The 14,364-nt window shown below is 59.3% G+C and overlaps 2 protein-coding genes across 7 annotated transcripts in view; one reads left to right on the forward strand and one right to left on the reverse strand.

The window, feature by feature from the left end:
- Positions 1-14,364, forward strand: part of LOC123275623 (tubulin alpha-3 chain-like) — a 95,039-nt gene that overhangs the window by 39,472 nt on the left and 41,203 nt on the right. The gene's annotated exons all lie outside the window — the stretch shown is intronic.
- Positions 1-14,364, reverse strand: part of LOC123287903 (cationic amino acid transporter 4-like) — a 58,664-nt gene that overhangs the window by 12,114 nt on the left and 32,186 nt on the right. For 2 of the 6 annotated variants that reach the window (XM_070516503.1, XM_070516504.1), the window contains exons 2-5: positions 12,563-13,584; positions 11,503-12,095; positions 11,136-11,244; positions 8,592-11,053 (exon numbers count right to left, since the gene is read on the reverse strand). In XM_070516503.1, the coding sequence (XP_070372604.1) occupies positions 10,566-11,053; positions 11,136-11,244; positions 11,503-12,095; positions 12,563-13,544 (2,172 nt within the window). In that variant the 5' untranslated portion in view covers positions 13,545-13,584 and the 3' untranslated portion in view covers positions 8,592-10,565. Of the gene's footprint in view, positions 1-8,591; positions 11,054-11,135; positions 11,245-11,502; positions 12,096-12,562; positions 13,585-14,364 lie in introns of those variants that run through there. The other 4 variants (XM_070516507.1, XM_070516506.1, XM_070516505.1 and 1 more) reach the window with 3 other exon arrangements.

Raw genomic sequence — 14,364 nt, forward strand, 5'->3', positions numbered from 1 at the left:
CTGGACTACAGTCTGTCCCTGCCAACCGAGTTTCTGTGACATCTGAGGAAGGTGTGGGACATTCAGCTTTGGATCACCCAGTAAGTGATGTAAGAGTTGGCACAGTGAGATGGAACATTGTCGTCCTTAAGTGGAGCTCGGAACATTAAAGTCACTTAAAGAAATATTCTTTATGATCTGCTGAAAAGATCCAAGGTTCATTTCTGAAGAGCTGCAGAGATGGGGAGCTGGCACCTTGGAGACCTGCCCATAAAAGACAGGCTGGAGGGGCTGAAGGGCAGGGGCCTCATACCTCTAATCCCCTGGTGAGGTCATGGCTCCTGGACCTCAAAGATGATTCCACCTGGTGTTAAGCTCCGTATGTCCTGTGTTTTCGACAAGGGTGGTCCAAGTGTCTCCCCTCCAGACCTTCTTATTCACTGTTTATTGCTTCAAAAAGTGATACTGATGTCCACTGTGGGCTAGGGTCACTGCTGCTCACAAGAGTCACAGAGTTGAACCCAACATGGGCCTGCCCCACCCTCAAAGATTTCACACGTAATGGGGAGAGACATAAATACAACTTAATGGGATGTGAGCTATTCTAGACTACAAACAGGGAGGCGTGGGAACAGAGTAGGGGCTAACCCTGTCTGAGAGGGGTCAGGAAAGTGAGGACAGAGGAGATAACTTGGAAGACGGAGGGAGTCCTCATGCACGTGTGCACGCACAGTGGAGAGCAGACACAGGAAAGAGCTAGTGTGTGGAGGCCGAGGGAGCACGGGGCACTTGTGGAAATGCACACAGGCCTGGCACTGGTGGTGGATGGGGGAAGCCAGTGAAATGAGGGAGAAGCCATGAGCACTTGAGAGATGCTGAGAGCCTTGAATTCTAGGATAAGGGTCTTGGGCACCACTCTATGGATGGTGAGGACGCAGGGAGGCCTTTATGAAGGGACAAGGCTGGACTCCTTAGCAGTGGGTATAGGGCATGGACTGGAGTCGGCAGGGACAGAGACAAGAGTCCAGCGGAGGGGCCGGCTCCGTGGCCGAGTGGTTAAGTTCGCGTGCTCCGCTGCAGCGGCCCAGGGTTCAGATCTTGGGCGCGGACATCTCACCACTCGTCAGGCCACATTGAGACAGTGTCCCACATCCCACAACTGGAAGGACCTTCAACTAAGATATACAACTATGTACAGGGGGGTTTGGGGAGATAAAGCAGAAAAAAAAAAAAGATTGGCAACAGTTGTTAGCCCAGGTGCCAATCTTTAAAAAGAAAAATAAGAGTCCAGGTGACTGTTGGGAGGCTTGTGCCATAGTGTATAGGCAAGAAGTGACAAGGCCAGCTCAGCTGTGGTGGAGAGGGGGCAGGGGTGGTAGAGAAAGGAAAGTGGGGGCCATGTGGGGTTAGGAAATCCTGAGAGATATTCAGCATGTAAAATGGGCAGAAGCCCCCCCACCCACCCATCCTTCTCCCCACTTTGTCAGCACCCAGCCAGTCTGACCTGCATCCAGTTCTCAAAAGTGCCGGGACCAATGTGCCTCTGGGCTGTCCCCCTGTGTGTTGACCCCCTTCTTGACCTGGCTAACAGCTCCTCCTCCTTCTTATCTGGGGTCACAGTGTCAGGAAGCCTTGCCCACCTGGCTGGACTGGGCAGCCTAGGGCCCCATGTCCACTGTGCTTCCCTCCTTCCAGGCTCTGGCCATCAGACCTCTCTCTGCCTGGTCAGTCTCTCCCACCATCCCGGGGGCCCTCAGGGACCTGAATTTGACCCCTCTCCATGGTCCCAGCACCCAACACAGGTCTGGGAAGGCTGGTCTGAAGAAATGCACAGAGGAAAACAGATGCACTGACTGGGCAGAGCGCTCAGCCAGCCCGCGGGGCCCGACGCGCCGGGGCGGACACTTTCAGCACCGCGGAGAGCTCCCTGCAGGAGGGGCGGCCTCCCTAAGAACAGCGCGCAGACTCCAGGCCCAGCGCAGGGCCTGAGCCCCAGGCTCCCAGATGCGGGAACTTCTCCTTCCTCAGACCCTTCCAGGCTGGGAGGAGAGGGCCGTGGTCTCCCACTGTGTAGGGAAGCCCCTTCCTGGCTGAGCAGCTGGAGGGTGAGAAGGTTCTTCTACAGGCAGGAGTCGGCCTCCTGTGGTTCCCAGGCTTGGTTTTTGTGTCTCCTGAAGCCACCCTATGTGGCAGGTGCCACAATCGCCATAGGTCAGGTAGGGAGACTGGACCCAAGCTCCTCCACCTCCAGGGAATTGGGCCCACCCACAGAGCCCCTCTTGGGGAAACAAAATGGCCCTGCAGAGTCTGTCCTCCAGGCTGAAGACCGCCCCTCCCGTATTTGTGCAGCCTTCACAGGCCTTGGCCTCTAGCCCCTCCCTCCCAGCTGCCTCTCTGGTGCCTGCGCTCTGACCATGCATCCGAGAGGGACACCTGCACTTGGTTTGTGGAAAGTCTGAAATGAGCTTCTTTCGTAATTTCACTGACTTCCCACGGCAATTTTCTTAGAAGGTAAACTGGCTCTCTGGCAGTCAGATCCTAGGGCTGATTCCCACAGGCCAAGGCTGGTGCCACCCCACGTGTTCTAAGCAGCTTAAGACAGAGCAGTGACTCCCAGACTTTCTCAATCAGACAAATCTCCTGGGGCACCTGCTAAAATGTGGGTGCACAGGCATCCCCCCCAAGAGTCTGGTTCAACAGATCCGAGGCCCAGGAGTGTATACTCCTAACCCAGGGTGGCAGGTGACCCTTATGCTTGATTAGAGCTGTTGAAGACAGGGAGGTGGACATGGGTCAGGTCAGGACGCCAGGACAGAGGTACACTGTCAGCCTGGAGAGTGTACAGAAGAGGGGCCAAGATGAGGAGGGGCCTGGACACCTCAGAGAGAACAAAGAGACATGGACAAAGAGGATCACATGGATTCCAGAAAACACAGAACCGTGGCCCCAGCACAGTTTCAGGATGCTTTACAAACTGAACATTGACTAGATGTCTCTGAGCATTTAGAAAGTGGAGGACATCTTGTGTGTTTCCGAAAGTCAGCACAGCCTCTGTGCACGGGCCTCACCTCGTTATAGACGAGGTGGTGGGACAAATGACCGGGACTCAGGGGACTGGTGCCCACACAATTACCCTCCAGCACAGCAAGCAATTCGGTGTTAGATTCAGTTAAAGAAAGATGTTGCCATGGAGGTAGGTTTCCAGGGCTGTGTCCTGGGTCCCAACTGTTCAGGCAAAATCCACAACTGAGGAACTGTGACCAGAAAAATGGCTAAGATGGTAAATTTTATGGCACATGTATTTTATGGCAATAACAGAAATTGGAAACACATCCACAGCTGGGGAGGAGGGCGAGTGTGCTCTGCCACAGAGGCTGGACCACTGGGACGTCCCTGGGTGACAGGAAAAGGTGAGATTTCCTGGGAGAGTCTACATTTCTGCATGAATTTGCAAGAATAGGGTGGGGCACTCTGGCTTGACCACAGTTGCCATGAAAATATCCAGAGATCATAAGTGACCCAGCGCTCAACGTGAGAAGGAGTGTGCTGTGTTTGCCCACAAACAGAAGCTTCCCCAGGACACATTAACAGAGGCTGGGCATAGAGAAGGGGAGGTGATAGCTTGGCTCTAGCTATTAGAGCCCACCTAAGCATTGTGCCCAGTTCTGGGTGTTACATTGACAGCCTGGAGAGTGCCCAGAGGAGGGGTCAAGAAGGGGAGGGGACCTTCCCTCGAAACTGCCAGGGCTGGGTAATCCATCAGATCTGACAAGCCTGCTTCTTGAGAATAGGGGAGTTCCTGCCAGCTCCTCTGAGGGGCCTGGTCGTCTGGTCCCTCCCAGCACATGCACTGTGTCCTTGTAGTGTCACATTTCCAGCAAACACCCGCCAAGCCTGCCCCAGACCAGGCTTACAAAACTCCACCTCATGGAGTCCTTGCACAGATAGAGCAGCCAAGGTGGCCGGTTCTGCGATGGGGGCAGAAGCTGCAGCTGGGAGACCCAGGGAGGCACGTCAGGTGATCTGGGGCCTCGGGAAGGGTTTCCTGCAGGACGTGAGGCTGGAGGGAGGTCTTGAGGATATCCAGGCAGAGGGGGCTGTGTGGGCAGAGGCCCCGAGCTGTGTGAGATGAGGCCCCTCCAGGGCTCCCTGCACTGAGTGGGGTTGTCCCTAGATGTGGACTGGGACAGGAAGGGGGTCACCCTGGATCACAGGGCCTGTGAGCCCCTCTCAGGAGCTGAAGTGGATCCAGCAGCAGCAGAGCCACAGACGGACTCGGGAGGGCACATGACCATATGTGCATTGGGATGGACCACGTGGGCTGCTGGAGGGAGGTGGACGGGGGCAGAGGTGGGGCCTTGGCTGGTCACCAAGGGAACAGGTCAGAGGAGATGGTGGCTCAGCCAGGGTGGAGAGGAGGGGCAGACTCAGGACATAGGTAGGGACAGCGAGGCAGAGCAGGTGGCCCCATGCTGCCCTCTGCCCACTTCTCACAGTCCCACCCCCACAAAGTCCCACCGTCTCCTTTGGCTTCTCCAAGTTCCCAGCCCTTCCTGCCACCCTGGTACTGTGTTCCTCCTGCTGCCCCTGAGCCAGGGGCCCTGGACAGCGGCGTCCACCCTCCACCTGGCAAAGCCATGTCTGTGCCAGTGCCTGACGCTTGAGGGTGCTTCCTCTCCAGGGTCTGGGGCTCCCAGAGAGTTCGCCCCCGTCCCCTCCTGGCTGATGCCCAGAACTTTGTGACCCTGTGCAGGCACTAATGTCCCTGTTTACAGCAGAACAAGCCAGGAAGGGACTGGCCTGTGGTCCCTTGCCCTGTGTGTGGAGTCCTACTTCCCTACAGGCCCCTCTGAGGAGCGTCCTGCCCTTTGTGTGCCACACCCAGCACCTCCACGCTGGCATGAGCTCACCCTCCCAGAGTCCCTCCACCTTCCCTATTCTGGCATCTGAATTGGACCAGAGGAGTTGGGTCTGGAGGAGTCACTTCTGCTCCCCCAGGGACAGAACTGTCAGGAGGGAAGGAGTCTTGCTCTGCCTTGTGAGACAGTGCTGCACCCCTATCTGGCCCAGGGACTGCTTGTCCTCCCCCTGTGACCACCTCCTTTTATTTGCACCCTCCAGCTTTCCCATGTCCCCAAACTCAGGGAACCTCGGGGCTAAGCAGGGGAGGGGTGTGTCCCTGGGGACTGCAGGGCTGGATTGCGCAGGGGAGACACCTCCTGGGTCTGGACACCTCTACTCTCTCACCACCTCAGCTCCCTCCATCCCACTGGGGACCTGCTGGGCTGATGAGGACTATCCTGTGGGAAGACAGGGACGCACAGCCATGGTCATTGTGGACCCTGGCTTCCAGCGCCTCCACTGGGCTGGGGTTCGGGGGCTGGGCTGGGACCCTGGGAGGCTACCACATGCAGGCCTGGTGGTGCCTCTGCATCTCTTCTTTCTGCCAGCAGTCCCCTGCCCACTTGCTTCCCAGGCCCTGTGGGGATTGGAGGCCTGGAGTTTGTCTCATGTTTTCAAGGCATAAAAATGGGCCAGTGTGTGGTGTCCAATGGGACCCACAGGACCTGTGAGATCTGGTGTCCCATGGAGAGTGGCACTGTGCCTGTGTAAGTGTCCCTGACAACTAGGGCAGGGTCCCAGGACCAGCAGAGCCTGCCCCTTACCTTCCCCCACCTGCAGGAAGCCCCTGCTGGTCAAGGCTGAGAACTCTATCCTGTTCATCAAAATCACTGTCACCTTCAGCAAGTTCAACTTCTCCAAGTAAGCAAGGTGGGTCCTGCCTGGCATTGATCCTCCTGTCCCCTTCTGGCCTGACCCCCCAGCCCCACCCCTTCTCAGGTCCAATGCCTTGGAGACCTGGGACACCATCTGTGTCAATCTCTGCTGCTATGACCCACGCTTCAGCCCCTATTGCCCTGTGTTCCACATCAGGGACTTCATGGCCATGGCTGGAGGGGTCTTTGAGGACCTGGTATTGCTGGTGGGCCCATGGGGGGAGGGTTCTGGGGCAGCTCTGGGAGATGGTCTGGGGCCCACGTGCTGGCAGAGCAGTGATGCGCTGTGTGCAGGGCGGTGCTGTGGCATCCACATCCACTGGGATTGTGACAGGGGCGCCAGGGGCTCTGACTGCCGGCCCCACGACTCCTTCCAGCTGCAGGAGAGGAGCTACAACTTCAGGTGTGGCCCCACTACCTGCCCACTGTTCCTCAGCCAGGTCCTCCTAACCTGTCCTCCTGTGGTGGCCGGGACAGAACACAGCCTGGTGCATCCCTCTGGATGCTCTGCTGTGTGTGCAAGGGGGTCCCAGGGCAGGAGGGGTCTCTCAGCTCCAGGTCCCCCAGCACAGGCTCCATCCAGCCTCTTTCCTGAGCCCTTTGGCCTCCACCACATCTGTCCCCACACCCGGCTGCAGCTGGGACCCCTCACCCCAGCCCCTCCTCCACTCCACCCTGCCTCCAGCACCTCCCTCCATGGCACAGGGGCTTTCTTGTTACTTTTCCCTTAAGGTTTTATCTAAAAAAAAAAAACAACTGTAGAAAACTTCAAAGATTAGTACTGTGAAAATGCATATAGCCTTCATCTGGGTTCATCATATTTTTTTAAATTTATTTTTTCACCAAATGCCCCATTTGCTTTCACTCTCCCTCTCTAGAGAGAGCTTGGTATATTTAGATGGATTTCACAGGAAACTGTTGGAAAGTATGTGGCAGATATCCAGCTCCCCCCCCCCCCACAAAGCTGCCCTGAGAATGAGGACCTTCCCCAGGTGACCGCTGTCCTCTTGTCATACTCAGGAAATTTAAAATTGGCAGACAAATCGAATATTTGAATTTCCCTAGCTGTGCCAACAATTGTCCTAAATCTTTTTATTTTCTGATCCAGGATGCACTCAAGGCTCTTGTGTTGCATGGATTGTCATGTCTTTGAGGTTTCTAAGCAGAATCCCCATCCTTCTGCTCCCTCATGTCACCTCGTCACCCTCACACAGATGTGCACACAGCCACTAGGCCTGGAGGTGATGCCCGGTGACACTACCCGCTGGGCCCTCCTGGCCTCACTTCACTGGCCCCCCAGCCCTGTGCAACCATGTGGGGCTGGACCCACCCACACCCTGTCCCCTCAGCTCTGCTCTCTCCCTGCCCTCCATCTCTGCCTGGAGCTCCTTCCTGAGCCCTGGGAATCCAGCCTGAGGGGCTCTCTGGGGAGAGTGAGTGCCCCTCTGTGGACTCCACATCCCCGGGGCCTGCTCCACCTCCCCCACCCCCACTGCCAGTGTCTGTTTAGGGACCCTTCTGTCCCCATCCCCTCAGCAGGCAGGGAGCTTCTGAGAGGCAGGTCCCAGCTTGCTTGTCCCCTGTGTCCCCAGCAGTGACACAGGGCTGAGACCCAGGACTCTGACTGGTGGTGGATGGAGTCAGTGGATGAGTAAGATGAGGCTCGTGAGGGCCAGGCCACCCAGGAGTGGGCAGAGCAGCCACTGGACTCTCTCCTGCCCCAGGAGAGCCACTCACTGTGGGGAGGCCTCAGGCGGGGAGGCCCGGAGCCTGCTCAGCTCTGTGGGTCCACTTCGACATCCTCGTCACTGGGCAGGTAGGGGCCAGGCCAGGACAGGTGGGGGCTGGTGGTGAAGGGTGGGAGGGGGTGATAACCACAGCCAGAGAGGCTCAGCCCAGGTCTGTCTCAGGCAGGGAAGTTTGGGCTCATCACGACAACCCTCACTCTGGGCACTGGAGCGGTTCTGCTGGGTGTGATGAATCTGGGCAAGATGGCTCCCCCCAGCTGCTGGCAAGCATGTACCCCCTGAGTGCCCCCTGAGTGTCCCCCACCAAGTCCCCTGGGCTGACACTGAATCTCAGGGTGAGGGCTGATGAGGCAGTGTGATGGCAGGTTGGGGGTCAGGCCGTGGGTCTGCCCTGCCTCTCCCAGATCACCTTCTGCTGTGACCTGCTGCTGTTGTACGTGGATGGAGAAGCCCATTTCTACTGGAGGACCAAGCATGAGGAGGGGCTGCGGGCCTGCCTGACCCTGGGTTACACTTTGGAGGATGGTGGCTGGAGCCCTGACCTTCTGTCCTCATCTGCAGGTAAAGGCCCTGAAGGGAACTGCCAGCCCAGAGCAGACAGGCAGCTTCCACACCCCCATACCTGGCTGCCCAGGTGCCTTAGATGGGGCCCAGAACCTGCCCCCACGGCTGCTGCTGGGAGCTGGACGCCGTCGCCAGGGTGGGCCTGGCACCTACTCGTTGGCTCGTTCTTGAGGCCTGTAGTCTTTCTCTGCTGGTTGAGCACCTGGCAAGGGTGGGAGCACAACCGAGGGGAATCATGGATGAAGCTCTAGCACGACCAGGGCAGGGGTGGGGGGAGAATTCCACCCTTCAGCTCCCAGACAGACTGTCCCTCCTCAGCTCCAGTCTCGGCAGGTGCTGCCTGGGGACCACAGAAGCCAGTTTTGTGTAGAGACTGCAGGGAACAGATGCAGGGCCCTGGCCCAGTGGGGCTCCGGCTGGGGCTGGGCTGGAGATGCTCTCCCAGGCTCCATCTCCAGTGTTCCCAGCAGCTCCCCACTCACCAGCTGTCCACCACACTGGCTGTGGTCACCTCTGGCCCTGCCTGGCTCCCAGCCCTCCACCCCCTGCTGGCACGCCCTTCAAAGGGAGAGCCCCTGCCCTCTCAGCTGCCCCTCACTTGGGTCTGTGCAGCCAGAGTCTAAGGCCACGGAGAAAGCAGCCTGACAGGAGGAGCTGTGGCAACTGCTTTGTGCTGGGATCCCAGGGCAGGGCCCCTCCCAGCTCTGGGCCTCATCCATGGAGTGAGGAGTGTGGTGGGCAGATACTCCAACCCCCTAGGACCCCAGGCAAGGGCATAGGCACCTCTTGGGCCCATCCCTGCTCAGCTGATGAGTACCAGCCCCTTCCTGGTGGCAACCCTGGGACTGTTAAGGGCTGGAATTGGGGGAAGGGCGAGGGGCTGTGTTGGTGGGCATGGGGTCCTTTGGGATCTTCCATCTGTCTCCTTGGTGACACCAGTCCAAAGCCCTGGAACCTGCTCACCGGGCTCCTGGGAGTCATGGGGTGGGGAGACTGTACATCTGGACATGTGTCACTACTGCCCAAGGTGACACCCAAGAACATGTCTGGGCAACTGTCCACCCCAGCCTGAGGCAACTGCACAAGGATCACACTCTGACTAACATGCCACTTAGAGCCCAGGGGCTGGAGAGAATGTCCCTAACAGGAGACATGGACTCCCAGCATGCTGGCCTGGTTCAGGCTTGGAATCCTCCTGGGGGCCTGAGTCCTGCCTGTTGGAGAATTTCCCTATGTCCCAGGCCCACGGTCAGGAGGGGAGGGACGGGGCTGCAGGAGACAAGCCCTCTCTGGGTCCTAGGGAGGGGCAGGGTTTCAGGTACCCACCCCAGGGAGACTGCCTCCTGATGGGTCCCTGGTTAGCAGGGCCATGCTGGCAGCTTGCTGGTGGAGCGACATGGGCCAGGCTGGGAGGGTCAGGCCTGGGGCTCAGGCTGGGCAGCATCTGGATCATCTTGGACCTGGAGCCTCAGCAAAGCCTTGAGATCCCTGCTGCCTCTAACCCCCAGGGCAGTGTCCATGGGAGGTGGGCTCAGAAGGGCCGGGGTGAGAGGTCATGGTCCTGAGGCCTGGTCATTGGAGTGGGGTCACGTGTCCCTGGTTGTCCTTGGGGCCCAGAGAAAGTGATGTTGAGGCTGCAGAAAGTGGAGGAGTAAAGCTGCCAAAGCCAGCGGCTTCCTGTGTGGTCCTCACAGGCAGGAACGGGGAGGGGGAGGCGTCTATGGTAGATGGAGCATGGCCTTGGGGAGACCACGTAGGGTGCAGGGTTGGCCCAGGGACCCCCAAGCATGAGGCCCCACAACCACGAGGTGGGCTGAAGTTCCCTGGAGCAGGTCCAGCCACTTGTGCACCCACCTGCCTGCATGTGTCCCATCCCGAGCCTTTTTCACAAAGCCCTGAGGGGACGGCAGGGAGAGAGGCCACTGGAAGCTGCGGGCAGCCTGGGCTGGGAAACAGCTGCTGCCTCAGTCTGCATGTGGGTGCACACCCAGGGGACCATGTGCGCCATGTGGGCCTGTGCCTGAGAGATGCGTGTGCCCGGGCAGGGGGGCCTCTCCATCCGGGGCAGGCCTCAGGACATGCCCTGCTTTCTGGGAGACCTGGGAAACCGAGGGGACCCCAGAACTCCACTTCCCTTTCTAGGGCGGCCTCCTTGGGGTCCAGGCTCTGCTCTCTTGTATTCCCCCCAGGGGACATGTGGGTAGCCTGGTGGGGAGGATGACTCTGTCTTGTCATGGACCCCTCTGTGCCTGGTGTGTGTAGCTCTCCTCTGAGCTGAGCAGAGGGCAGTGGCCTGCGGACGGAATCCCAGGACCCAGGCCTGGCCATGTGTCTGACTCAGGGCTGTCCCAGGGCTGCCAACTCTCCCTTATAGAACCTGTGTACCCTTGCTGTGGATTGGGGACAATTGTCTCATTCCTGGGGAGCAGATGATGACTTGGTGCCACAAAAAACACCACAGTGGACGTGGCAGCAGGCCACAATGTGGGCCAAGCAGTTATTGCTGTGGATCCCTGGGTCTGCGGGCCTCTTCCCTGCCCACCCTACTCCACCTGCCCAGGTAGCCGGAGTTGGTCATAAACTGGATGGTGCTGGGCAGAGTCCACCACACCAGTGCTGGCCACGACCCACTCCCAAGGACTTGAAGCTTGGCACCTGGGCTAAGGTCCTGAGGTCTTGAGGGGCCCCCGGCATGGGCAGGCCTGTAAACCCGAGCTGCCCTGGATAGAAGGAGCTTCCAGCCCCTCCAGCTCCTGAGGAGGTGGGGGAGGGAGGGCAGGCCCCCTGTGGTCCTCATGGACTGGCAGGCTGCTCCGTGTGGTCGGGCTCCTGGGCTGGTGCCTGGCTGGGGGGCTGCAGGGCTGGCACCATCTCCTCCAGGCTGCCGTGTGGGACAGTCAACCTTGGCCGCTCCCGCTGGTTCTCCTTGCTGTGCCTGATGCCGTAGCCAAAATACACTGCGAGTCCTGCAGGTGTGGCACAAACCTGAGGGACAGGTCCCAGCCCTACCTCCCTGCTTGCTCTCCCCCGGCTGCCCCCACGGGGTCCCAGCCCGGCCCCCACTCACCGATCAGCAGACAGATAGAGAGGTACAGCCAGGCCAGGTAGCTCAGGTGCAGCATGAGGAAGATGTTGAGGAGGATGCTCAGGGCTGGAGTCAGGGGCACCATGGGAACCTGAGGGGACAAGGGCTGGGCTGGGCTGGGCTGCAGGGAAGGGCTGCTGGCCCAGGGTCTGATTTCTCAGGAGTCCACAGAGCCTTTCTCTGCTTCTGGAGATTCTGGAGACAAGGGCCCACCCACCATGCCGAGAGAGGGGTGTGGGGTACTGGCCTCCCCTCCCTGTGGCCCTGGAGCATCCTGCCATGGCAGAGCAGGAAGGGGCGAAGGGAGCTGGCTGGGCTGAGCACGGTGGGTGCTGGCTGGAGGAAGTACCTGAAAAGTGTCCTGTCGGTGTTGTTGCTGGTGGGCCCCCAGGACGAGGAGACTGAGCAGAAACGTGGCGGAGCTGAGCACGAGCAGCAGGGTGTAGCCCCAGGGCGGGAGGTGCAGGGCCGTGTCCCCAAAGACCAGCACGCAGTCCAAGGTGATGGCTGAGGCCACCAGGACACCGAGTGCCCAAGCCACAGCAGCTCCAGGCCTGCACCCACCCAGGAAGCTGAGGTAGGGCCTCAGGGCTGGTCGCAGCTGCCCGACCTCAGGGGCTGAGGCCTGCTCAGTGCCCACAGGGCTGCCTGGGTCCTGAGAACTGGATGGAGGTGCCTTTTGGAAGCGTATAATGATAATGCTGGTGGGCAAAACAGTACATTCCAGCAGTATCCCAATGGATATGAACTGCACCAGTGTCTCAAGGTCCAGCAGCAGCGCCAGCAAAGCCATGAGGACACCAAACACCAGGATGCCCACCACAGGCACCTGTGTCCGGGAGTGCATGCAGGCAAACACTTGGAAGAAGAGCCCATCAGCAGCCATAGCATGGACCATGAGTGACAGGAACAAGAAGAGATTGAGCAGGAGAGTGTTGATGGCTGTGGCAGAGGGTGAGAGACTGGTCAGCATGATGGGCAGGCCCACCAGGGGCCGTTGCTGGGGGCCAGGGCTTGGGTGGCCCCTTGGGAACACGGGCATGAGTTTGTCTGGGCTCTCAGGGTGAGCCTGAGTGTATGTGGGGTGCTGGATTGTTCCCCCTGACCACCCAGGAATGCGACATCCCAGTTTAGGTGAGAGACCCACTGGAGAATCTGATGAACGTTGAGTCCCTCTGCCTGGAAAGATCTGGAAGCACATGTCCAGAACTGACATTCTGTGTACAACTGGGAGGGGCTGCGAGTAGGTCCCTCCCAACAAGCCCGAGTGGAGAGTCTAATCATTAGCACCTTCCTGGGCCCAGGATGCAGCTGGGAGCACAGGCCCAGATGGAGATGTGCTCCCTGGAGGCTTAGGGTAGGGCCCCACCGCCCTGTTCCCTCCCTCATTGTCTGGAAGTTCTCCTTACCGCAGATTGCACCAGCCGCCACAATGAAGCCCGCCCAGCTGTAGCCCCGTTGATAGAAGGCATCACTGAGTGCCCAGTAAGGGTCCAGGCTGTGCCAGGGCACCATGAGCGTGAGGACTGTGGAGACGAGGATGTAGGCACCAGCCACCAGGACTAGAGAGATGGTGATGGCCATAGGCACTGCTCGTTTTGGGTCCCGGGCCTCCTTGCTGGAGGCAGCGATGGCACCAAAGCCCACGAAGGCATATAAGCAGGTGGCAGCCCCAGTCATGATGCCAGAGAAGCCGAAGGGCGCAAAGCCACCCTCCTCAGAGCTCCAGTTGTGCGGGCGGGCCAGGACAAACCCCAGGATGATGATGAAGAGGATAACGACCAGGCTGATGGCAAGGAAGGTGCGGTTGAGCCAAGAAGAGATGCGACCTCCAGAAGAGATGTATCCAGAAGCCAAAAGTATGATGCCAGCTGCCAAGAAGTCTGGGTACTGGGCCAAGAAGGGCACCTGCCAGATGCCCACATGGGCCTCGGTGAATCTCCAGATGTTGTGGCTGAAGACAGAATCTAGGTTGTGGCTCCAGGAGCGGGCCATGGCAGCTCCACTAATGAGACACTCGAGAAGCACAATCCAGCCAACGAGGAAGGCCCACAGCTCACCCATGGACACATAGGTGAACAGGTAGGGAGAGCCGGTGCAGGGCACACGCACTTCAAACTCCACATAACACAATGCTGCCAGCAGGGAGGCCACAGCGGCCACGCTGAAGGACACAGTCACTGCAGGGCCAGCCATCTCCTGAGCCACGGTGCCCATGAGCAAATAGAGGCCCATGCCCACCGGGGCACCCACACCCAGCAGGGTCAGTTCCAGCGTGGTCAGGTGGCACTGCAGTGATGTCTCTGTGGTGGGCTCCTCCAGTGTCTTCCGCCGATTCAGCTTCTGGCAGAAGCGTGCCAGGCTGGCAGTGCTGGGCAGCCCCTGGGCCATGATGGGCGGCTGAGACGAGCACCAAGTCAGCTGCTGGTACCTACGTGGGTGAGAGGGGAGTGACAGGCTGTCCAGCCGGGTCCTGACCAGCCTTCAGTCTATGATCTGACCCTGCCCTGGGGACCCAAGCCTGGAACCACTGGCAGCTGCAGGGCTGGATGAGGCAGGCTCAGGGCCTGGCAGCAGGGAGGGCAGGAGGCCAGAGGGAAGCATGGGGATCCCTTTGGCCTGCCTCCTGGGCAAGGGAGGGAGCATGGTGGAAGGCGACTGGAAGGGCCCTGAGGGTGGAGGGGCAGCCCTACAGAGCCCCACCAGGAATGGTTCCAGCCGTCTGGGATCCCAAAGCAAGGTGAAAACCTGAGGCTTCATGGGAGCTGGACCAGACCTCCAGGACCCGGAACAGGAGTGACCCTGTGACACTGGGCTCTGCCCTGGTGGTCACCAGGCCTCAGACAGCTATGTCAATCACCCCATTCCTCACATCACTGGGCTGTGGTATCAATGCACCCCTCTGGCAGTGGGGGGCACGCTGGGCTGAATGCCCCAATATGCCCTCACTGTGCTGCCCCCAGACCACTTCTGCCATGCCCCTGTGAGCCAGTACCCCAGCATTCAGCTCCTCTCCCGCCTGTGTCCCTCCCTGTGGGACTTGCTGCCACTCACCTGTTGTAGCCGCTGTCGCTACTCTGTGCATGGGACCCTCCACCCCTGGGTGTGAGGTTCAAAATTGGCCCTACCTTGCAGTCCCACACGCACTCAGCCTGCCCTGCCCCCACCTCACAAGGTCAAGACCAGACTCCCAGGTTCTGGGGAAGCCCTA

The sequence above is a fragment of the Equus asinus genome, chromosome 8 (genome assembly GCF_041296235.1).
Source record: "Equus asinus isolate D_3611 breed Donkey chromosome 8, EquAss-T2T_v2, whole genome shotgun sequence".
In the NCBI taxonomy this organism is placed as follows: domain Eukaryota; kingdom Metazoa; phylum Chordata; class Mammalia; order Perissodactyla; family Equidae; genus Equus; species Equus asinus.